Source organism: Schistocerca americana, chromosome 3 (assembly GCF_021461395.2).
Source record: "Schistocerca americana isolate TAMUIC-IGC-003095 chromosome 3, iqSchAmer2.1, whole genome shotgun sequence".
Taxonomy (NCBI): Eukaryota; Metazoa; Arthropoda; class Insecta; order Orthoptera; family Acrididae; genus Schistocerca; species Schistocerca americana.
Window position 1 is genome coordinate 571,986,351 of NC_060121.1, and position 26,152 is coordinate 572,012,502.

Here is a 26,152-nt window from a genome sequence, read left to right on the forward strand (position 1 = left end):
CTTATGTAATTCCTGAGAAAAATGGATACTATATGTTAAATTTAACATTATGAGGATAAGGCATTGATACTTCCCTTAAGATTTCCAAAACATGAATTAATTGCTAGTAGCAGGGAGGCGAACCTTACCCAGGCTTAGGAACCTGCCTGCCATTCTGGATGAATGTTTCACCACACTTCCACATTCGATAATTTGCTTTTGTTTTTTATACGGAAACAAAGTTCTGAAGCAATGAAAAATGATTTAATTTATTTTCTCTTTAGGTCGTTCATAGTGTTTTATTAAGTAAAAAATAGGAACAGTGTGTGTTTTACAGGTTTCCTGAGTACGGGTGACGAGGTAGTTCCCGGTAACGCAGGCAACAAGGACCAGCAGCTGGCGCTGACCTGGGTGCAGAGGAACATCGCCAGCTTCGGCGGCGACCATCAGCTGGTCACTCTGTTTGGTGAGAGCGCTGGAGCCATGTGTGTGTCCTTTCACCTGGTGTCGCCGCTGTCTGCAGGTCGGTACAGAGTGCTGCTGACACTCAACTCTAACTCTTGAATCACTAAGTGTTTGCACGTAATCTATGGTCCTTGAAATTCCAGTGAGTTTCTTGAAATGGGCTTCATCACTGGCAACGCATACTTCTGCGTGGCTATTTAATACACCTTCGAAGAAGACAATTGCAGTTGTGCTACTAGAAAGCCCTCCTAGACCCTTTTGCAACTATCCTATAATACAAAACCCGTATATTGAAACTGTGATATTTCTTCGTTACTTAATGTTGAAAAATAGTCTGGGTTGAAAAGCTACTTATTTCAATACCGTGGGAAAGTAGCCGGCCATGAAATCCATCCGTCATAGAGTCACAAAATGAGAGGGGAGGACCTTGGTCACACCAGCAAACTTCACCATAGCAGCCTGGCATAAGGACCACTCTTACATAAATATAAATCTGATCATACGGGTCCGGTTCGAGACCACACGAGCGTGAAACGGACCTGTTATGCCGTGCACAGCTGGTACCGCAGGTATTCATGTGTAACAGTGGTCCAATCATGCGCTCCTAAGGCCAAGCTCGCTGGCGCGTTTAAGGTGCATATCCCTTATCTGCGACTCTATGAAACATGGATTTTATAACCAGTTATTTTAAACAATCTGATTATGCCATAAAGGGTGAAGCGCGTTATTGAAGTAAATGACTTTATGACCGATACTGTTTTTCTATCTGAAATAATTCCAAGCCGTTGCAGTACCAGCCGGCCACAGTGGAATGGAATAGCTTCCTTAGTTATTATCTGACCAAATAAAGCTTGCATGCAAGAACGTGAACGGTGGTGGACGGCTGGATGTTGGCGGCCTAACATTGTTAGCTCATCGAATCCTAAATCATTCTGCAGCTCTACAAAAGATAAAAACTCAGAGCTCACAGAAAAGGAACTTTATTCTAATATCATGTATTCCCTTAGAGCATTAAATCGATAAAGTTTTACTTTAATATAATGGCAGCTTAGTAATGCCTACTTGACGTTGAACTTCTACAACTACAGTTTCTCATTATCTGATCTTTTGGCGAATGGTGAATTTTTAATTTGTATTTCAGTATTTACATTTTCTGTTCTTGAATTATTTTTTCTCAGAAGCACGAAACAATAAAATGGCTGTATTTTTTCCGTCACCAAAGTTCTTTTGGTATAACTAGAACATAATACAGTGCGATATTGTAACGGATTAACCTGTTATTTTGTTAGTGAAAGAGATGCAAAAATGATCACCATTAACTTATCACCTTTAACCCAATTTAAACAGAAGCAAGTCGTAACAGCATTTCTGTGAACCTGCAGTAGGTAATTCGCAAATCCTGAGATACGTTAGTGTTAGGACTGTGCTGAGATATGAGCGAATATTAATCTCGGATATATTTCATTCCAAACAAAAAGTTTCATACATTAAAAAAGGAACACTACTGATATCATAGTTGAGCGCTAAATACTTTTATGCAAAAAACTATTTGACTATTAACTGATTTAACGGGCATCTCCGTAATAATTTAAGTTAGACGCGTTTTACGTTAACAGTCGTCAGTAGTCCCATAATTACTAAAATACAGTAACTACATATTAATTTGGCAAATGATACAGAGTATAACTTGGACTTAGTAACGATTAAAATTAAAATTGTACAGCAATGTAATCAGTAAATTAGTTACTCAATTATTCAAATAAGGATACACCAATCACAGTTTTAACGCTTCATTAAAAATATCATTGAATACACAAAATAAGGTCTTGTCACAATTACGTATCAGAACGATCGAAATGACGATAGAATCCTGTAATTACAGAGAAAAATGTTTCAATTAAGCAAAAGAGTTCACAGAAATTCTGCTGTTTGTGAAATATACCGACCATATAAGGCAGTCGGACAGCACAGTAATCACAAGACTCAAGAAATCAGCCTCCTGTGATCCGTCGACATCACGCTGTGTCCCACGAATCGTCGTCCTCACACGGGAGCAGCTGACAAATCACTCCAATGCTCGGTGCACCATCAAACGTCCTCTTTTTTCAGAGCACTCTCCCGTAGTCGAGTTTACGGGTGCCACCACATGGCAAAACAAAGCGGCACTCTTCATTACGGCCGCGAGCACCTCGCACAGTCGCTGCATTTAAATTGCCACGGAGTAGTGACTCTCGTGACGGCACGGATAGCTTTTGGATGGTGAAGTGGAAGGTATTTTACTTGCAAGGAACGGCGGAATGGTTGACTGCTGTAAACATGTAACATGGGGGCCGCTATTACTGATTCTTGATTTATCTATCGTTATCAATGTTAAGACAGTCGTCATTATTGGCAAGGAAGATAAATAATGATTTCCTATGGCTCAATCACCGGGTGTAACTACTTAAATTGGACGCCGCTTTGGTGAATTGTGTGTCCCTAATCCAACCCCCACTTACCTAACCGCAGAAAGGGGACCTACAGCTCAAAGTGGAATCCGAACCACATCTCGGTCCTGCTGATTCCTCCCATAGTTGAGAGGTGAAGCCTTTCTTATAGGTGGACTGTAAGTTTCAATGGCCTGACTAGGATCCGATCTCGCGAAATCTCGGTTTGCAGGTACGTGTTTTACCAATTTCTTGTCTTCATTTTGATCGTTATTGTTCTTGGCATTTGGTTTGGCGTCTGATTGGACGTCACATTATATATATGAAATGGGTCGTTGAGTACTGCACTTAGTTCTTGTAACGGAGGACAGCCAGTCCGCTCACCGAATATGCTGAACTACCGTGCCGGCACCATTAGAGAACCAGGACCTTCGTTTCTAAAATTACAATAAACCATTTTAAATGCGTAAGTCATGAGTGATAATATTACAATAGGGTGGCCCATAATTAAAAAGACACGAGAACATTATCTGGAGACCCATAATGCATCAATTGTAGATTATGATGGAGCCTTCGTTAGAGTGAAAAAGCATATGCTGTGGGATATAAAGGAAAGACTAGGTTATTCTAAACATTTAATACAAGTGGTACGGATTTTGTATTTAAATAACGAAATTTTAATTATTACAGGAAAGACAGAACAGACAAATAGCAATTAACAGAGGAATAAGACAAGTTGGCAGTCTTTTCTCCACTTTATATAATACATACATTGACAATATTATTTGATATTGGAAACTAAAAGTTAATGTTGGAATGAAATTAATTTTTAGAAACAAACATTGAAATGCTGTACTGTATGCTAATGCCCAAAATATTTCACAAAAGATGGAACATGATTTGCAATTTTCTCTGCATCGCTTGGACATTATAGGCAAACACTACAACTCGTACAGCTTGAAAAAATCAGAAATTAAAACCAAAGTGATCATTTTAAGGGAAAATATCCAGTACGTTCTAAAATAACGTTAAATAAAAAACCAATTTGAACAGGTATCTTACTATCAGTTATTAGATTATGATATAATTATGAATACCACGAAGTCTTCAAGTAATTAGTTTCAAATGGGATGTGGCACAATGAATAGAACATTAGCCAGTAAAACCGGAAGACACAAAATCAAAATTCTGTAAGTTTCAAATGAGATGAGGTACAGTACATAAACATAAAACAGTAAAATCGGGAAAGATAAAGAAAAATTCTACGAAGTAGTTTTTGACATATGTAAGTGAAACTTGGACATTAACTAAGAAAGCACCAAAGAGGGCTACTGTCATGCAAAATAAAATTTGAGGAAAGTGAAGGTATGTACTTCAACAGATCCAATAAAGAATTCTTAAACAAGAAAAGAATCAAATATATTTTCCATGAATGAAAGAACACAATATGGGATAACAAAGTGCAAGAAGTATGTTGGAGGAATGAAGGTCAAAAGAATTGTCAGACTTGTAATAGACTATAGACCTAAAGGAAAGAGTGGTACAGGAAGACTAAGGAAGAGGTGGCATCTGTGTAGACTGAATAAGCTACAAGCCTACTCTCTTAAGTAAAGTTCATTTAATAGCCTTGCCTAGGTCAGTAATCTTTATTAGTGAAAATAATATTTTTGAAATTGGGCACTGCTTACGAAGGTGGGAGCACAGTACGACATCCCAAGGAAGAGTAGTACAGAGCAGATAAACAGAACAGCAGCTGTGCGCAGATGTCCAAGAGCAGGAGATTGTTGTAATATAACTGGGTAATCTTTCGCGGTCATAGTAAGTTGACATAAAAGTTATTTGACTATTGTAACGCGTCATAGGGTCAAAAGCTAGAGAAAACAACTTTTCGGCCTTGATTACACTGGCCTTCTTCTGAGTCTACTGCCGAAGAAAGCCAGTGTAACTTCCTACATTATGACACGGAACGATATTCAGAATTTTTAATGTAAATTTCATTAAAATGTTCAAAACATTACTTCGTCAGCAAAAACTTCGCCACAATTAACGTTACACTCCAAGACCCAGTGAAAGCAATGCTTCCAGATCACTGGAGAAACGTGTAACAACTGGACGTGAGTCACAACTTCAGCAACCTGAGACTGTTGCTTCTTGCCCAATCGCTAACAGTCGCTCCTACAGATTGCAATGGTTCTTGCTGCTAGCGGATGATCACTGCACTGCCGCCTCGTCTTGACTCTCCGCCTCCTGCTGTTGGCTGCCGGATGAGTGGACTCAGCAACACTGTGGCACCGCAACATGGCGATGACAATGCTTCGAGATCACTGGATAAACCTGTAAAAACTGTACGTGAGTCACAACTTCAGCAACCTGAGACCGTTGCTTCTTGCCCAATCGCTAACAGTCGCTCCTACAGATTGCAATGGTTCTTGCTGCTAGCGGATGATCACTGCACTGCCGCCTCGTCTTGACTCTCCGCCTCCTGCTTTTGGCTGCTGGATGAGTGGACTCAGCGACACTGTGGCACCGCATCACGGCGATGACAATGCTTCGAGATCACTGGATAAACCTGTAAAAACCGTGCACGAGTCACAACTTCAGGAACCTGACACTGTTGCTTATGGCCCAATCGCTAACATTCGCTCCTACAGATTGCAATGGTTCTTGCTGCTAGCAGATGATCACTGCACTGCCGCCTCGTCTTGACTCTCCGCCTCCTGATGTGGCTGCTGGATGAGTGGACTCAGTGACACTGTGGCACCGCAACACGGCGATGACAATGCTTCGAGATCACTGGATAGTCCTGTAAAAAATGGACGTGAGTCACAACTTCAGCAACCTGAGACTGTTGCTTATTGCGTAATCGCTAACAGTCGCTCCTACAGATTGCAAAGGTTCTTGCTGCTAGCGGATGATCACTGCACTCCCGCCTCGTCTCGACTCTCCGCCTCCTGCTGTTGGCTGTTGGATGAGTGGACTCAGCGACACTGTGGCACCGCAACACGGCGATGACAATGCTTCGATATTACTGGATAAACGCGTAAAAACTGTACGTGAGTCACAACTTCAGCAACCTGAGACTGTTGCTTCTTGCCCAATCGCTAACAGTCGCTCCTACAGATTGCAATAGTTCTTGCTGCTAGCGGATGATCACTGCACTGCCACCTCCTCTTGACTCTCCGCCTCCTGCTGTTGACTGCTGGATGAATGGACTCAGCGACACTGTGGCACCGCAACACGGCGATGACAATGCTTCGAGATCACTGGATAAACCTGTAAAAACTGTGCGTGAGTCACAACTTCAACAACCTGAGACTGTTGCTTCTTGCCCAATCGCTAATAGTCGCTCCTACAAATTGCAATGGTTCTTGCTGCTAGCGGATGATGACCGCACTCCCGCCTCGTCTTGACTCTCCGCCTCCTGCTGTTGGCTGCTGGATGAGTAGACTCAGCGACACTGTGGCACCGCAACACGGCGATGACAATGCTTCGAGATCACTGGATAAACGTGTAAAAACTGGACGTGAGTCACAACTTCAGCAACCTGAGACTGTTGCTTCTTGCCCAATCGCTAACAGTCGCTCCTACAGATTGCAATGGTTCTTGCTGCTAGCGGATGATCACTGCACTGCCGCCTCGTCTTGACTCTCCGCCTCCTGCTGTTGGCTGCTGGATGAGTGGACTCAGCGACACTTTGGCACCGCAACACGGCGATGACAATGCTTCGAGATCACTGGATAAACGTGTAAAAACAGGACGTGAGTCACAACTTCAGCAACTTGACACTGTTGCATATGGCCCAATCGCTAACAGTCGCTCCGACAGATTGCAGTGGTTCTTGCTGCTAGCGGACGATCACTGCACTGCCGCCTCGTCTTGACTCTCCGCCTCCTGCTGTTGGCTGCTGGATAAGTGGACTCAGCGACACTCTGGCACCGCAACACGGCGATGACAATGTTTCGAGACCACTGGATAAACCTGTAAAAACTGGACGTGAGTCACAACTTCAGCAACCTGAGACTGTTGCTTCTTGCCCAATCGCTAACAGTCGCTCCTACAGATTGCAATGGTTCTTGCTGCTAGCGGATGATCACTGCACTGCCGCCTCGTCTTGACTCTCCGCCTCCTGCTGTTAGCTGCTGGATGAGTGGACTCAGCGACACTATGGCACCGCAACACGGCGATGACAATGCTTCGAGATTTCTGGCTAAACCTTTAAAAAATGGAAGTGAGTCACAACTTCAGCAACCTGAGACTGTTGCTTTTTGCCCAATCGCTAACAGTCGCTCCTACAGATTGCAATGGTTCTAGCTGCTAGCGGATGATCACTGCACTGCCGCCTCCTCTTGACCCTCCGCCTCCTGCTGTTGGCTGCTGGATGAGTGGACTCAGCGACACTGTGGCACCACAACACAACGATGACAATGCTTCGAGATCACTGGATAAACGTGTAAAAACTGTACGTGAGTCCCAACTTCAGCAACCTGAGACCGTTGCTTCTTGCCCAATCGCTACCAGTCGCTCCTACAGATTGCAATGGTTCTTGCTGCTAGCGGATGATCACTGCAATGCCGCCTCGTCTTGACTCTCCGTCTCCTGCTGGTGGCTGCTGGATGAGTGTACTCAGCGACACTGTGGCACCGCAACACGGCGATGACGATGCTTCGAGATCACTGGATAAACCTGTAAAAAATGGACGTGAGTCACAACTTCAGCAACCTGATACTGTTGCTTCTTGCCCAATCGCTAACAGTCGCTCCTACAGATTGCAATGGTGCTTGCTACTAGCGGATGATCACTGCACTGCCGCCTCCTCTTGACACTCCGCCACCTGCTGTTGGCTGCTGGATGAGTGGACTTAGCGACACCGTGGCACCGCAACACGGCGATGACAATGCTTCGAGATCACTGGATAAACCTGTGAAAACTGTACGTGAGTCACAACTTCAGCAACCTGAGACAGTTGCTTCTTGCCCAATCGCTAACAGTCGCTCCTACAGATTGCAATGGTTCTTGCTGCTAGTGGATGATCACTGCACTGCCGCCTCGTCTTGACTCTCCGCCTCCTGCTGTTTGCTGCTGGATGAGTGGACTCAGCGACACTGTGGCACCGCAACACGGCGATGACAATGCTTCGAGATCACTGGATAAACCTGTAAAAACTGTACGTGAGTCACAACTTGTGCAACCTGATACTGTTGCTTGTTGCCCAATCGATAACATTCGCTCCTACAGATTGCAATGGTTTTTCCTGCTAGCGGATGATCACTGCACTGCCGCCTCGTCTTGACTCTCCGCCTCCTGCAGTTGGCTGCTGGATGAGTGGACTTAGCGACACTGCGGCACCGCAACACGGCTATGACAATGCCTCGAGATCACTGGATAAACCTGTAAAAACTGTACGTGAGGCACAACTTCAGCAACCTGAGACTGTTGCTTTTTTCCCAATCGCTAACAGTCGCTCCTACAGATTGCAATGGTACTTGCTGCTAGCGGATGATCACTGCACTGCCGCCTCGACACTCCGCCTCCTGCTGTGGCTGCTGGATGAGTGGACTCAGCGACACTGTGGCACCGCAACACGGCGATGACAATGCTTCGAGATCACTGGATAAAACTGTAAAAACTGTACGTGAGTCACAACTTCAGCAACCTGAGACTGTTGTTGTAGCCCAATCGTTAACAGTCGCTCCTACAGATTGCAATGGTTCTTGCTGCTAGTGGATGATCACTGCACTGCCGCCTCGTCTTGACTCTCCGCCTCCTGCTGTTTGCTGATGGATGAGTGGACTCAGCGACACTGTGGCACCGCAACACGGCGATGACAATGCTTCGAGATCACTGGATAAACCTGTAAAAACTGTACGTGAGTCACAACTTCAGCAACCTGATACTGTTGCTTGTTGCCCAATCGATAACATTCGCTCCTACAGATTGCAATGGTTCTTCCTGCTAGCGGATGATCACTGCACTGCCGCCTCGTCTTGACTCTCCACCTCCTGCAGTATGCTGCTGGATGAGTGGACTTAGCGACACTGCGGCACCGCAACACAGCGATGACAATGCCTCGAGGTCACTGGATAAACCTGTAAAAAATGTACGTGAGTCACAACTTCAGCAACCTGAGACTGTTGCTTTTTTCCCAATCGCTAACAGTCGCTCCTACAGATTGCAATGGTTCTTGCTGCTGGCGGATGATCACTGCACTGCCGCCTCGACTCTCCGTCTCCTGCTGTGGCTGCTGGATGAGTGGACTCTGCGACACTGTGGCACCACAACACAACGATGACAATGCTTCGAGATCACTGGATAAACGTGTAAAAACTGTACGTGAGTCCCAACTTCAGCAACCTGAGACCGTTGCTTCTTGCCCAATCGCTAACAGTCGCTCCTACAGATTGCAATGGTTCTTGCTGCTAGCGGATGATCACTGCACTCCCGCCTCCTCTTGACTCCACGCCTCCTACTGTTGGACGCTGGATGAGTGGACTCAGCGACACTGTGGCACCGCAATACGGCGAAGACAATGCTTCGAGATCACTGGATAGACCTGTAAAAAATGAACGTGTGTCACAACTTCAGCAACCTGATACTGTTGCTTCTTGCCCAATCGCTAACAGTCGCTCCTACAGATTGCAATGGTTCTTGCTACTAGTGGATGATCACTGCACTGCCGCCTCCTCTCGACACTCCGCCACCTGCTGTTGGCTGCTGGATGAGTGGACTTAGCGACACCGTGGCACCGCAACACGGCGATGGCAATGCTTCGAGATCACTGGATAAACCTGTGAAAACTGTACGTGAGTCACAATTTCAGCAACCTGAGACTGTTGCTTCTTGCCCAATCGCTAACAGTCGTTCCTACAGATTGCAATGGTTCTTGCTGCTAGCGGATGATCAGTGCACTGCCGCCTCCTCTTGACTCCCCGCCTCCTGCTGTTGGCTGCTTGATGAGTGGACTTAGCGACACTGTGGCACCGCAACACGGCGATGACAGTGCTTCGAAATCAATGGATAAACCTGTAAAAACTGTACGTGAGTCACAACTTCACCAATCTGACACTGTTGCTTCTTTCCTAATCGCTAACAGTCACTCCTACAGATTGCAATGGTTGTTGCTGCTAGCGGATGATCACTGCACTCCCGCCTCGTCTTGACACTCCGCCTCCTGCTGTTGGCTGCTGGATGAGTGGACACAGCGACACTATGGCACCGCAACACGGCGATGCCAATGCTTCGAGATTTCTGGCTAAACCTTTAAAAAATGGACGTGAGTCACAACTTCAGCAACCTGAGACTGTTGCTTTTTGCCCAATCGCTAACAGTCGCTCCTACAGATTGCAATGGCTCTTGCTGCTAGCGGATGATCACTGCACTGCCGCCTCCTCTTGACCCTCCGCCTCCTGCTGTTGGCTGCTGGATGAGTGGACTCAGCGACACTGTGGCACCACAACACAACGATGACAATGCATCGAGATCACTGGATAAACGTGTAAAAACTGTACGTGAGTCCCAACTTCAGCAACCTGAGACCGTTGCTTCTTGCCCAATCGCTAACAGTCGCTCCTACAGATTGCAATGGTTCTTGCTGCTAGCGGATGATCACTGCACTCCCGCCTCCTCTTGACTCCACGCCTCCTACTGTTGGACGCTGGATGAGTGGACTCAGCGACACTGTGGCACCGCAATACGGCGAAGACAATGCTTCGAGATCACTGGATAGACCTGTAAAAAATGAACGTGTGTCACAACTTCAGCAACCTGATACTGTTGCTTCTTGCCCAATCGCTAACAGTCGCTCCTACAGATTGCAATGGTTCTTGCTACTAGTGGATGATCACTGCACTGCCGCCTCCTCTTGACACTCCGCCACCTGCTGTTGGCTGCTGGATGAGTGGACTTAGCGACACCGTGGCACCGCAACACGGCGATGACAATGCTTCGAGATCACTGGATAAACCTGTGAAAACTGTACGTGAGTCACAATTTCAGCAACCTGAGACTGTTGCTTCTTGCCCAATCGCTAACAGTCGTTCCTACAGATTGCAATATTTCTTGCTGCTAGCGGATGATCAGTGCACTGCCGCCTCCTCTTGACTCCCCGCCTCCTGCTGTTGGCTGCTGGATGAGTGGACTTAGCGACACTGTGGAACCGCAACACGGCGATGACAGTGCTTCGAAATCAATGGATAAACCTGTAAAAACTGTACGTGAGTCACAACTTCACCAATCTGACACTGTTGCTTCTTTCCTAATCGCTAACAGTCGCTCCTACAGATTGCAATGGTTGTTGCTGCTAGCGGATGATCACTGCACTCCCGCCTCGTCTTGAAACTCCGCCTCCTGCTGTTGGCTGCTGGATGAGTGGACACAGCGACACTATGGCACCGCAACACGGCGATGCCAATGCTTCGAGATCACTGGATAAACGAGTAAAAACTGTACGTAAGTCACAACTTCAGCAACCTGAGACTGTTGCTTCTTGCCCAATCGCTAACAGTCGCTCCTACAGATTGCAATGGTTCTTGCTGCTAGCGGATGATCACTGCACTGTCGCATCGTCTTGACTCTCCGCCTGCTACTGTTGGCTGCTGGATGAGTGGACTCAGCGACACTGTGGCACCGCAACACGGCGATGACAATGCTTCGAGATCACTGGATAAACCTGTAAAAACTGGACGTGAGTCACAACTTCAGCAACGTGAGACTGTTGCTTCTTGACCAATCGCTAACAGTCGCTCCTACAGATTGCAATGGTTCAAGCTGCTAGCGGATGATCACTGCATGCCGCCTCGTCTTGACTCTCCGCCTCCTGCTGTTGGCTGCTGGATGAGTGGACTCAGCGACACTATGGCACCGCAACACGGCGATGACAATGCTTCGAGATCACTGGATAAACGTGTAAAAACAGGACGTGAGTCACAACTTCAGCAACCTCACACTGTTGCTTATGGGCCAATCGCTAACAGTCGCTCCGACGGATTGCAATGGTTCTTGCTGCTAGCGGATGATCACTGCACTGCCGCCTCGTCTTGACTCTCCGCCTACTGCTGTTTGCTGCTGGAAGAGTGGACTCAGCGACACTGTGGCACCGAAACACGGCGATGACAATGCTTCGAGATCACTGGATAAACCTGTAAAAACTGTAAGTGAGTCTCAACTTCAGCAACCTGAGACTGTTGCTTCTTGCCCAATCGCTAACAGTCGCTCCTACAGATTGCAATGGTTCTTGCTGCTAGCGGATGATCACTGCACTGCCGCCTCGTCTTGACTCTCCGCCACCTGCTGTTGGCTGCTGGATGAGTGGACTCAGCGACACTGTGGCACCGCAACACGGCGATGACAATGCTTCGAGATCACTGGATAAAACTGTAAAAACTGTTCGTGAGTCACAACTTCAGCAACCTGAGACTGTTGTTGTAGCCCAATCGTTAACAGTCGCTCCTACAGATTGCAATGGTTTTTGCTGCTAGTGGATGATCACTGCACTGCCGCCTCGTCTTGACTCTCCGCCTCCTGCTGTTTGCTGCTGGATGAGTGGACTCAGCGACACTGTGGCACCACAACACGGCGATGACAATGCTTCGAGATCACTGGATAAACCTGTAAAAACTGTACGTGAGTCACAACTTCTGCAACCTGATACTGTTGCTTGTTACCCAATCGATAACATTCGCTCCTACAGATTGCAATGGTTCTTGCTGCTAGCGGATGATCACTGCACTGCCGCCTCGTCTTGACTCTCCGCCTCCTGCAGCTGGCTGCTAGATGAGTGGAATTAGCGACACTGCTGCACCGCAACACGGCGATGACAATGCCTCGAGATCACTGGATAAACCTGAAAAAACTGTACGTGAGTCAAAACTTCAGCAACCTGAGACTGTTGCTTTTTTCCCAATCGTTAACAGTCGCTCCTACAGATTGCAATGGTTCTTGCTGCTAGCGGATGATCACTGCACTGCCGCCTCGACTCTCCGCCTCCTGCTGTGGCTGCTGGATGAGTGGACTCAGCGACACTGTGGCACCGCAACACGGCGATTGCAATGCTTCGAGATTTCTGGCTAAACCTTTAAAAAATGGACGTGAGTCACAACTTCAGCAACCTGAGACTGTTGCTTTTTGCCCAATCGCTAACAATCGCTCCTACAGATTGCAATGGTTCTTGCTGCTAGCGGATGATCACTGCACTGCCGCCTCGTCTTGACTCTCCGCCCCCTGCTGGTGGCTGCTGGATGAGTGTACTCAGCGACACTGTGGCACCGCAACACGGCGATGACGATGCTTCGAGATCACTGGATAAACCTGTAAAAAATGGACGTGAGTCATAACTTCAGCAACCTGATACTGTTGCTTCTTGCCCAATCGCTAACAGTCGCTCCTACAGATTGCAATGGTGCTTGCTACTAGCGGATGATCACTGCACTGCCGCCTCCTCTTGACACTCCGCCACCTGCTGTTGGCTGCTGGATGAGTGGACTTAGCGACACCGTGGCACCGCAACACGGCGATGACAATGCTTCGAGATCACTGGATAAACCTGTGAAAACTGTACGTCAGTCACAACTTCAGCAACCTGAGACTGTTGCTTCTTGCCCAATCGCTAACAGTCGCTCCTACAGATTGCAATGGTTCTTGCTGCTAGTGGATGATCACTGCACTGCCGCCTCGTCTTGACTCTCCGCCTCCTGCTGTTGGCTGCTGGATGAGTGGACTTAGCGACACTGTGGCACCGCAACACGGCGATGACAATGCTTCGAGATCACTGGATAAACCTGTAAAAACTGTACGTGAGTCATAACTTCTGCAACCTGATACTGTTGCTTGTTGCCCAATCGATAACATTCGCTCCTACAGATTGCAATGGTTTTTCCTGCTAGCGGATGATCACTGCACTGCCGCCTCGTCTTGACTCTCCGCCTCCTGCAGTTGGCTGCTGGATGAGTGGACTTACCGACACTGTGGCACCGCAACACGGCGATGACAGTGCTTCGAGATCAATGGATAAACCCGTAAAAACTGTACGTGAGTCACAACTTCACCAATCTGACACTGTTGCTCCTTTCCTAATCGCTAACAGTCGCTCCTACAGATTGCAATGGTTGTTGCTGCTAGCGGATGATCACTGCACTCCCGCCTCGTCTTGACTCTCCACCTCCTGCTGTTGGCTGCTGGATGAGTGGACACAGCGACACTATGGCACCGCAACACAGCGATGACAATGCTTCGAGATCACTGGATAAACGTGTAAAAACTGTACGTAAGTCACAACTTCAGCAACCTGAGACTGTTGCTTCTTGCCCAATCGCTAACAGTCGCTCCTACAGATTGCAATGGTTCTTACTGCTAGCGGATGATCACTGCACTGCCTCATCGTCTTGACTCTCCGCCGGCTACTGTTGGCTGCTGGATGAGTGGACTCAGCGACACTGTGGCACCGCAACACGGCGATGACAATGCTTCGAGATCACTGGATAAACCTGTAAAAACTGGACGTGAGCCACAACTTCAGCAACGTGAGTCTGTTGCTTCTTGACCAATCGCTAACAGTCGCTCCTACAGATTGCAATGGTTCTTGCTGCTAGCAGATGATCACTGCACTGCCGCCTCGTCTTGACTCTCCGCCTCCTGCTGTTGGCTGCTGGATGAGTGGACTCAGTGACACTATGGCACCGCAACACAGCGATGACAATGCTTCGAGATCACTGGATAAACGTGTAAAAACAGGACGTGAGTCACAACTTCAGCAATCTGAGACCGTTGCTTCTTGCCCAATCGCTAACAGTCGCTCCTACAGATTGCAATGGATCTTGCTGCTAGCGGATGATCACTGCACTGAAGCCTCGTCTTGACTCTCCGACTCCTGCTGTTGGCTGCTGGATGAGTCGACTCAGCAACACAGTGGCACCTCAACACGGCGATGACAATGCTTCAAGATCACTGGATAAACCTGTAAAAACTGTACGTGAGTCACGACTTCAGCAACCTGAGACTGTTACTTCATGCCCAATCGCTAACAGTCGCTCCTACAGATTGCAATGGTTATTGCTGCTAGCGGATGATCACTGCACTGCCGCCTCTTCTTGACTCTCCGCCTCCTGCTGTTGGCTGCTGGATGAGTGGACTCAGCGACACTGTGGCACCGCAACACGGCGATGACAATGCTTCGAGGTCACTGGATAAACCTGTAAAAACTTTACGTGAGTCACAACTTCAGCAACCTGAGACTGTTGCATCTTGCAAAATCGCTAACAGTCGCTCCCACTGATTGCAATGGTTCTTGCTGCTAGGGGAAGATCACCGCACTGCTGATTCGTCTTGACTCTCCACCTCCTGCTGTTGGCTGCTGGAAGAGTGGACTTAGTGACACTGTGGCACCGCAACACGGCGATGACAATTCTTCGAGATCACTGGATAAACCTGTAAAAGCAGGACGTGAGTCACAACTTCAGCAACCTGAGACCGTTGCTTCTTGCCCAATCGCTAACAGTCGCTCCTACAGATTGCAATGGTTCTTGCTGCTACCGGATGATCACTGCACTCCCGCCTCGTCTCGACTCTCCGCCTCCTGCTGTTGGCTGCTGGATGAGTGGACTCAGCGACACTGTGGCACTGCAACACGGCGATGACAATGCTTCGAAAACTGTGGATAAACGTGTAAAAACAGGACGTGAGTCACAACTTCAGCAATCTGTGACAGTTGCTTCTTGCCCAATCGCTAACAGTCGCTCCTAGAGATTGCAATGGATCTTGCTGCTAGCGGATGATCACTGCACTGCCACCTCGTCTTGACTCTCCGATTCCTGCTGTTGGCTGCTGGATGAGTGGACACAGCGACACTGTGGCACCGCAACACGGCGATGACAATGCTTCGAGATAAGTGGATAAACCTGTAAAAACTGGACGTGAGTCACAACTTCAGCAACCTGAGACTGTAGCTTCTTGCCCAATCGCTAACAGTCGCTCCTACAGATTGCAATGGTTCTTGCTGCTAGCGGATAATCACTGCACTGCCGCCTCGTCTTGACTCTCCGCCTCCTGCTGTTGGCTGCTGGATGAGTGGACTTAGCGACACTGTGGCACCGCAACACGGCGATGACAATGCTTCGAGATCACTGGATAAACGCGCAAAAACAGGACGTGAGTCACAAAATCAGCAATCTGAGACCGTTGCTTCTTGCCCAATCGCTAACAGTCGCTCCTACAGATTGCAATGGTTCTTGCTGCTAACGGATGATCACTGCACTGCCGCCTCCTCTTGACACTCCGCCTCCTGCTGTTGGCTGCTGGATGAGTGGACACAGCGTCACTGTGGCACCGCAACACGGCGATGACAATGCTTCGAGATCACTGGATAAACCTGTAAAAACTTCAGCAACCTAAGACTGTTGCTTCTTGCCCAATCGCTAACTGTCGCTCCTACAGATTGCAATGGTTCTTGCTGCTAGCGGAAGATCACTGCACTGCCGCCACGTCTTGACTCTCCGCCTCCTGCTGTTGGCTGCTGGATGAGTAGACTTAGCGACACTGTGGCACCGCAACACGGCGATGACAATGCTTCGAGATCACTGGATAAACGTGTAAAAACAGGACGTGAGTCACAACTTCAGCAATCTGAGACTGTTGCCTCTTGCCCAATCGCTAACAGTCGCTCCTACAGATTGCAATGGTTCTTGCTGCTAGTGGATAATCACTGCACTGCCTCCTCGTTTTGACTTTCCGCCTCCTGCTGTTGGCTGCTGGATGAGTGGACTCAGCGACAGTGTGGCACCGCAACACGGCGATGACAATGCTTCGAGATAACTGGATAAACCTGTAAAAACTGGACGTGAGTCACAACTTCAGCAACCTGAGACTGTTGCTTCTTGCCAACTCGCTAACAGTCGCACCTACAGATTGCAATGGTTCTTGCTGCTAGCGGATGATCACTGCACTCCCGCCTCGTCTTGACTCTCCGCCTCCTGCTGTTGGCTGCTGGATGAGTCGACTCAGCGACACTGTTGCACCTCAACACGGCGATGACAATGCTTCGAGATCACTGGATAAACCTGTAAAAACTGTACGTGAGTCACAACTTCAGCAACCTGAGACTGTTGCTTCTTGCCCAATCGCTAACAGTCGCTCCTACAGATTGCAATGGTTCTTGCTGCTAGCGGATGATCACTGCACTGCCGCCTCGTCTTGACTCTCCGCCTCCTGCTGTTGGCTGCTGGATGAGTGGACTCAGCGACACTGTGGCACCACAACACAGCGACGACAATGCTTCGAGATCACTGGATAAACGTGTAAAAACAGGACGTGAGTCACATCTTCAGCAATCTGAGACCGTTGCTTCTTGCCCAATCGCTAAGGGTCGCTCCTACTGATTGCAATGGATCTTGTTGCTAGCGGATGATCACTGCACTGCCGCCTCGTCTTGACTCTCCGCCTCCTGCTGATGGCTGCTGGATGAGTGGACTCAGCGACACTGTGGCACCACAACACGGCGATGACAATGCTTCGAGATCACTGGATGAACGTGTAAAAACAGGACGTGAGTCACAACTTCAGCAATCTGAGACCGTTGCTTCTTGCCCAATCGCTAACAGTCGCTCCTACAGATTGCAATGGTTCTTGCTGCTAGCGGATGATCACTGCACTGCCGCCTCCTCCTGACACTCTGCCTCCTGCTGTTGGCTGCTGGATGAGTGGACTCAGCGGCACTGTGGCACCGCAACACGACGATGACAATGCTTCGAGATCACTGGATAAACCTGTAAAACCTTCAGCAACCTGAGACTGTTGCTTCTTGCCCAATCGCTTACTGTCGCTCCTACAGATTGCAATGGTTCTTGCTGCTAGCGGAAGATCACTGCACTGCCGCCTCGTCTTGACTCTCCGCCTCCTGCTGTTGGCTGCTGGATGAGTGGACTTAGCGACACTGTGGCTCCGCAACATGGCGATGACAATGCTTCGAGATCACTGGATAAACGTGTAAAAACAGGACGTGAGTCACAACTTCAGCAATCTGAGACTGTTGCCTCTTGCCCAATCGCTAACAGTCGCTCCTACAGATTGCAATGGTTCTTGCTGCTAGTGGATAATCACAGCACTGCCTCCTCGTCTTGACTTTCCGCCTCCTGCTGTTGGCTGCTGGATGAGTGGACTCAGCGACAGTGTGCCACCGCAACACGGCGATGACAATGCATAGAGATAACTGGATAAACCTGTAAAAACTGGACGTGAGTCACAACTTCAGCAACCTAAGACTGTTGCTTCTTGCCAACTCGCTAACAGTCGCTCCTACAGATTGCAATGGTTCTTGCTGCTAGCGGATGGTCACTGCACTGCCGCCTCCTCTTGACTCTCCGTCTCCTGCTGTTGGCTGCTGGATGAGTGGACTCAGCCACACTGTGGCACCGCAACACGGCGATGACAATGCTTCGAGATAAGTGGATAAACCTGTAAAATCTGTACATGAGTCACAACTTCAGCAACCTGAGACTGTTGCTTCTTGCCCAATCGCTAACAGTCGCTCCTACTGACTGCAATGGTTCTTGCTGCTAGTGGACGATCACTGCACTGCCGCCTCGTCTTGACTCTCCGCCTCCTGCTGTTGGCTGCTGGATGAGTATACTCAGCGACACTGTGGCACCGCAGCACGGCGATGACAATGCTTCGAGATCACTGGATAAGCCTGCAAAAACTGTACGTGAGTGACAACTTCAGCAACCTGAGACTGTTGCTTCTTGCCCAATCGCTATCAGTCGCTCCTACTGATTGCAATGGTTCTTGCTGCTAGTGGAAGATCACCGCACTCCCACCTCGTCTTGACTCTCCGCCTCCTGCTGTTGGCTGCTGGATGAGTGGACTTAGTGACACTGTGGCACCGCAACACGGCGATGACAATGCTTCGAGATCACTGGATAAACCTGTAAAACCTGGACGTGAGTCACAACTTCAGCAACCTGAGACCGTTGCTTCTTGCCCAATCGCTAACAGTCGCTCCTACAGATTGCAATGGTTCTTGCTGCTACCGGATGATCACTGCACTGCCGCCTCGTCTTGACACTCCGCCTCCTGCTGTTGGCTGCTGGATGAGTGGACTCAGCGACACTGTGGCACCGCAACACGGCGATGACAATGATTCGAGATCACTGGATAAACCTGTAAAAACTGTACGTGAGCCACAACTTCAGCAACCTGAGACCGTTGCTTCTTGCCCAATCGCTAACAGTCGCTCCTACAGATTGCAATGGTTCTTGCTGCTACCAGATGATCACTGCACTGCTGCCTCGTCTTGACACTCCGCCTCCTGCTGTTGGCTGCTGGATGAGTGGACTCAGCGACACTGTGGCACCGCAACACGGCGATGACAATGCTTCGAGATCACTGGATAAACCTGTAAAAACTGTACGTGAGTCACAACTTCAGCAACCTGAGATTGTTGCTTCTTGCATAATCGCTAACAGTCGCTCCTACAAATTGCAATGGTTCTTGCTCCTAGCGGATGATCACTGCACTGCCGCCTCGTCTTGACTCTCCGCCTCCTGCTGTTGGCTGCTGGATGAGTGGACTCAGCGACTCTGTGGCACCGCAACACGGCGATGACAATGCTTCGAGATCACTGGATAAACCTGTAAAATCTGTACGTGAGTCACAACTTCAGCAATTTGAGACTGTTGCTGCTTTCCCAATCGCTAACAGTCGCACCTACAGATTGCAATGGTTTTTGCTGCTAGTGGATGATCACTGCACTGCCGCCTCGTCTTGACTCTCCGCCTCCTGCTGTTGGCTGCTGGATGAGTGGACTCAGCGACACTGTGGCACCGCAACACGGCGATGACAATGCTTCGAGATCACTGGATAAACCTGTAAAAACTGTACGTGAGTCACAACTTCAGCAACCTGAGACTGTTGCTTCTTGCCCAATCGCTAACAGTCGCTCCTACAGATTGCAATGGTTCTTGCTGCTAGCGGATGATCACTGCACTGCCGCCTCGTCTTGACTCTCCGCCTCCTGCTGTTGGCTGCTGGATGAGTGGACTCAGCGACACTGTGCCTCGCAACACGGCGATTGCAATGCTTCGAGATCATTGGATAAACCTGTAAAAACTGTACGTGAGTCACAACTTCAGCAACCTGAGACTGTTGCTTCTTGCCCAATCGCTAACAGTCGCTCCTGCAGATTGCAATGGTTCTTGCTACTAGTGGATGATCACTGCACTGCCGACTCCTCTTGACACTCCGCCACCTGCTGTTGGCTGCTGGATGAGTGGACTTAGTGACACTGTGGCACCGCAACACGGCGATGACAATGCTTCGAGATCACTGGATAAACCTGTAAAAACTGGACGTGAGTCACAACTTCAGCAACCTGAGACCGTTGCTTCTTGCCCAATCGCTAACAGTGGCTCCTACAGATTGCAATGGTTCTTGCTGCTAGTGGATAATCACAGCACTGCCTCCTCGTTTTGACTTTCCGCCTCCTGCTGTTAGCTGCTGGATGAGTGGACTCAGCGACAGTGTGGCACCGCAACACAGCGATGACAATGCTTAGAGATAACTGGTTACCTGTAAAAACTGGACGTGAGTCACAACTTCAGCAACCTAAGACTGTTGCTTCTTGCCAACTCGCTAACAGTCGCTCCTACAGATTGCAATGGTTCTTGCTGCTAGTGGACGATCACTGCACTGCCGCCTCGTCTTGACTCTCCGCCTCCTGCTGTTGGCTGCTGGATGAGTATACTCAGCGACACTGTGGCACCGCAACACGGCGATGACAATGCTTCGAGATCACTGGATAAACCTGTAAAAACTGTACGTGAGTCACAACTTCAGCAACCTGAGACTGTTGCTTCTTGCCCAATCGCTATCAGTCGCTCCTACTGATTGCAATGGTTCTTGCTGCTAGTGGAAGATCACCGCACTCCCACCTCGTCTTGACTCTCCGCCTCCTGCTGTTGGCTGCTGGATGAGTGGACTTAGTGACACTGTGGCACCGCAACACGGCGATGACAATGCTTCGAGGTCACTGGATAAACCTGTAAAAACTGGACGTGAGTCACAACTTCAGCAACCTGAGACCGTTGCTTCTTGCCCAATCGCTAACAGTCGCTCCTACAGATTGCAATGGTTCTTGCTGCTACCGGATGATCACTGCACTGCCGCCTCGTCTTGACACTCCGCCTCCTGCTGTTGGCTGCTGGATGAGTGGACTCAGCGACACTGTGGCACCGCAACACGGCGATGACAATGCTTCGAGATCACTGGATAAACCTGTAAAAACTGTACGTGAGCCACAACTTCAGCAACCTGAGACCGTTGCTTCTTGCCCAATCGCTAACAGTCGCTCCTACAGATTGCAATGGTTCTTGCTGCTACCAGATGATCACTGCACTGCCGCCTCGTCTTGACACTCCGCCTCCAGCTGTTGGCTGCTGGATGAGTGGACTCAGCGACACTGTGGCACCGCAACACGGCGATGACAATGCTTCGAGATCACTGGATAAACCTGTAAAAACTGTACGTGAGTCACAACTTCAGCAACCTGAGATTGTTGCTTCTTGCATAATCGCTAACAGTCGCTCCTACAAATTGCAATGGTTCTTGCTGCTAGCGGATGATCATTGCACTGCCGCCTCGTCTTGACTCTCCGCCTCCTGCTGTTGGCTGCTGGATGAGTGGACTCAGCGACTCTGTGGCACCGCAACACGGCGATGACAATGCTTCGAGATCACTGGATAAACCTGTAAAATCTGTACGTGAGTCACAACTTCAGCAATTTGAGACTGTTGCTGCTTTCCCAATCGCTAACAGTCGCACCTACAGATTGCAATGGTTTTTGCTGCTAGTGGATGATCACTGCACTGCCGCCTCGTCTTGACTCTCCGCCTCCTGCTGTTGGCTGCTGGATGAGTGGACTCAGCGACATTGTGGCACCGCAACACGGCGATGACAATGCTTCGAGATAAGTGGATAAACTTGTAAAAACTGGACGTGAGTCACAACTTCAGCAACCTGAGACTGTTGCTGCTTGCCCAATCTCTAACAGTCGCTCCTACAGATTGCAATGGTTCTTGCTGCTAGTGGATGATCACTGCACTGCCGCCTCGTCTTGACTCTCCGCCTCCTGCTGTTGGCTGCTGGATGAGTGGACTCAGCGACACTGTGGCACCGCAACACGGCGATGACAATGCTTCGAGATCACTGGATAAACCTGTAAAAACTGTACGTGAGTCACAACTTCAGCAACCTGAGACTGTTGCTTCTTGCCCAATCGCTAACAGTCGCTCCTACAGATTGCAATGGTTCTTGCTGCTAGCGGATGATCACTGCACTGCCGCCTCGTCTTGACTCTCCGCCTCCTGCTGTTGGCTGCTTGATGAGTGGACTCAGCGACACTGTCGCACCGCAACACGGCGATGACAATGCTTCGAGATCACTGGATAAACCTGTAAAAACTGTACGTGAGCCACAACTTCAGCAACCTGAGACCGTTGCTTCTTGCCCAATCGCTAACAGTCGCTCCTACAGATTGCAATGGTTCTTGCTGCTACCAGATGATCACTGCACTGCCGCCTCGTCTTGACACTCCGCCTCCTGCTGTTGGCTGCTGGATGAGTGGACTCAGCGACACTGTGGCACCGCAACACGGCGATGACAATGCTTCGAGATCACTGGATAAACCTGTAAAAACTGTACGTGAGTCACAACTTCAGCAACCTGAGATTGTTGCTTCTTGCATAATCGCTAACAGTCGCTCCTACAAATTGCAATGGTTCTTGCTGCTAGCTGATGATCATTGCACTGCCGCCTCGTCTTGACTCTCCGCCTCCTGCTGTTGGCTGCTGGATGAGTGGACTCAGCGACTCTGTGGAACCGCAACACGGCGATGACAATGCTTCGAGATCACTGGATAAACCTGTAAAATCTGTACGTGAGTCACAACTTCAGCAATTTGAGACTGTTGCTGCTTTCCCAATCGCTAACAGTCGCACCTACAGATTGCAATGGTTTTTGCTGCTAGTGGATGATCACTGCACTGCCGCCTCGTCTTGACTCTCCGCCTCCTGCTGTTGGCTGCTGGATGAGTGGACTCAGCGACATTGTGGCACCGCAACACATCGATGACAATGCTTCGAGATAAGTGGATAAACCTGTAAAAACTGGACGTGAGTCACAACTTCAGCAACCTGAGACTGTTGCTGCTTGCCCAATCGCTAACAGTCGCTCCTACAGATTGCAATGGTTCTTGCTGCTAGTGGATGATCACTGCACTGCCGCCTCGTCTTGACTCTCCGCCTCCTGCTGTTGGGTGCTGGATGAGTGGACTCAGCGACACTGTGGCACCGCAACACGGCGATGTCAATGCTTCGAGATCACTGGATAAACCTGTAAAAACTGTACGTGAGTCACAACTTCAGCAACCTGAGACTGTTGCTTCTTGCCCAATCGCTAACAGTCGCTCCTACAGATTGCAATGGTTCTTGCTGCTAGCAGATGATCACTGCACTGCCGCCTCGTCTTGACTCTCCGCCTCCTGCTGTTGGCTGCTGGATGAGTGGACTCAGCGACACTGTGCCTCGCAACACGGCGATTGCAATGCTTCGAGATCATTGGATAAACCTGTAAAAACTGTACGGTAGTCACAACTTCAGCAACCTGAGACTGTTGTTCTTGCCCAATCTCTAACAGTCGCTCCTACATATTGCAATGGTTCTTGCTGCTAGCGGATGATCACTGCACTGCCGCCTCGTTTTGACTCTTGGCCTCCTGCTGCTGGTTGCTGGATGAGTGGACTCAGCGACACTGTGCCTCGCAACACGGCGATTGCAATGCTTCGAGATCATTGGATAAACCTGTAAAAACTGTACGTGAGTCGCAACTTCAGCAACCTGAGACTGTTGTTCTTGCCCAATCTCTAACAGTCGCTCCTACAGATTGCAATGGTTCTTGCTGCTAGCGGATGATCACTGCACTGCCGCCTCGTCTTGACTCTTCGCCTCCTGCTGTTGGCTGCTGGATGAGTGGACTCTGCGACACTGTGGCACCGCAACACGGCGATGACAATGCAGTGGTTGAGCGCCAAACTGGAAATTTAAATTTGCCGAAAGATCTGTCACAGTGGTACAGAGTGCCGGACTCCATCGACAATATTTCAAATATGTTTTCGGAGTATTATGGCGTTATAGACAGTTGCTTTCGATAGATCGTTACAGAGTAATTGTGCAAATTTCGAGCTCTTACGGCATTTATCATTCTGCCTTTACTGCACCGAAAAATCTGCACAATAGTGGAAATACTGATACTATGTTCCGTGTGCTTATTTTGAGAAAACTTGTTCCATTCACTCACGGTAATTGCTGCGGACCATTTAACATTTATTTTAATAACTAAAACCTCGTGACCATCATCAAAATTTAACTCGAAGTGAGACGTCTTCTTTTCTAGGTGGATATCTGTTCTCTGTTTGAACAAACAGGCTCACCGAGCACGGACTTAGCTGTAATACCTAAACGTTTAAGACAGAATTGACATTGCGTTTTGTGTAAAACGTTTTTTGATACCCATCGGATTAAGGGATCATTGCTTCTAGATAAATTTCTCTTAGGTAGCTATTGGTTGCGTGGGCAGAGGAGCGGACAGAGAGATCCAGGTCACTCTGTTGACCTTGGGGTGGGAAACTGACTCTAAACGACGTAAGAATCGGCATCGATCAAAGGCATGAGAATGCAGGAGACAATGGAAACCACTACATAAAAGAAAAAAAATGTGTATCCACAGGACATGTGGTCGGTGATTGAAAACATCTCTTCATTGGCAAAATGTTCTCGATTAGCCCCACATCCGGTTCTCCGGGAGGGCACTGCCAGTGGAGAAGTGGCCAGGAGAAAGGATGGAACGACAAACTGTGAGATAACGTTCTGCGAATCACAATACGGAATGGCAGAACTTTGAATATAGTAGGAAAGGTTGAAAATGTCAATAAGGAAATTCAAAGTCCCGATCTAGGAATAATGTAGCGTCAGTGAAGTGAAATGGAAATAAGACAATGATAAGTTGTCAGACTATTATAAGGTAATAATAACAACAGCATAAAACAATGCAACGGGAGTAGGATTCATTATGAATACGAAAGTAGGGCAGAGAGGGAATTAGTGCGAAACAGTTCAGTGATAGGTTTGTTGTAATTATAATCGACATCAAACCAAGACCGACATCGATAGTTCAGGTATACGTTCCGACAACACAAGCAGGAGATGAAGAAATAAAGAAAGTATGTAAGAATACTGAACGGGTAATTCCTTATGTAAAGGGAAATGAAAATCTCATAATTATGGGGGAGGAAAAATGGTTCTAGAGAAAGGAGCATAAGAAAGGATTGTGCAAGAATATGGGTTTGGTAGTAGGAATGGAGGGGAGAAAGACTAATGGAGTTCTGTAACAAATTTCAAGTGGCAATAACGAACACTCTGTTCAACAATCACAGGAGGAGTTGGTACACTTGCCAAAAAATCACGGAGACACGGGAAGATTCAAGTCGGATTACATCATGATCCGACAGAGATTTCAAACTTATATTATAAGACTACCTATTAGCATACATAAACTCGTATCTCAATTTAGTAATGATGAATTATAGGCTGAAGTTTAACAGAATCGTCCAGAAGAATCAGAATGGAAGTAAGTGGGATACTGAAGTACATTGGAATGATGAGACACATTTGAAATTCGCTAAGCATGTCGGTACTGCGATATGGAGTACCAGAGTAGGCAGTTCAGCTGATGAGGGCTGGACATCTATACAAAGGGAACACACAGATTTTGGACAGACAATCGTAGCCACAAGACAGGTAACTGTGAAGACACCTTGGAAGACAGATGAAATAATGCAACTCAAAACGAAAGAAGGGAATTCAGAAATGTTCAGTTCAACAGCAGTATAAATCCCTTGATGATGAAATAAATGGGAAGTGCTAGATAGTCAAAACAAATGCTTGCAAGAAAAATGTGAAGATATCGGAAATGATCGCCACAAGGGCTGACTCAGCATAAGAAAAAGTCAAAAGGACTTTCTGTCGAATTAAAATACAACGTGACAACATGAAGAGTGCAATAGAAATTTCACTTTTAAACTCGGATAGGTTGGTTGGTTGATTTGGGATAAGGGGACCAAACAGCGAGGTCATCGGTTCCATCGTCTTAGAGAAGGATGGGGACGGAAGTCGGCCGTGCCCTTTCAAAGGAACCATCCCGGCATTTGCCTGCAGAGATTTAGGGAAATTACTGAAAACCTAAATCAG

At 48.3% G+C, this 26,152-nt stretch overlaps 1 protein-coding gene across 2 annotated transcripts in view; it reads left to right on the forward strand.

The window, feature by feature from the left end:
* LOC124607405 (carboxylesterase 5A-like) overlaps window positions 1-26,152 on the forward strand; it is a 104,836-nt gene that overhangs the window by 37,916 nt on the left and 40,768 nt on the right. Inside the window, exon 4 of one of the 2 annotated variants that reach the window (XM_047139729.1) lies at window positions 317-502. The exons of the other annotated variant lie outside the window; for it this stretch is intronic. Coding sequence (XP_046995685.1) covers window positions 317-502 — 186 coding nt within the window. The remainder of the gene's footprint in view (window positions 1-316; window positions 503-26,152) is intronic. 2 annotated transcript variants of the gene reach the window in all.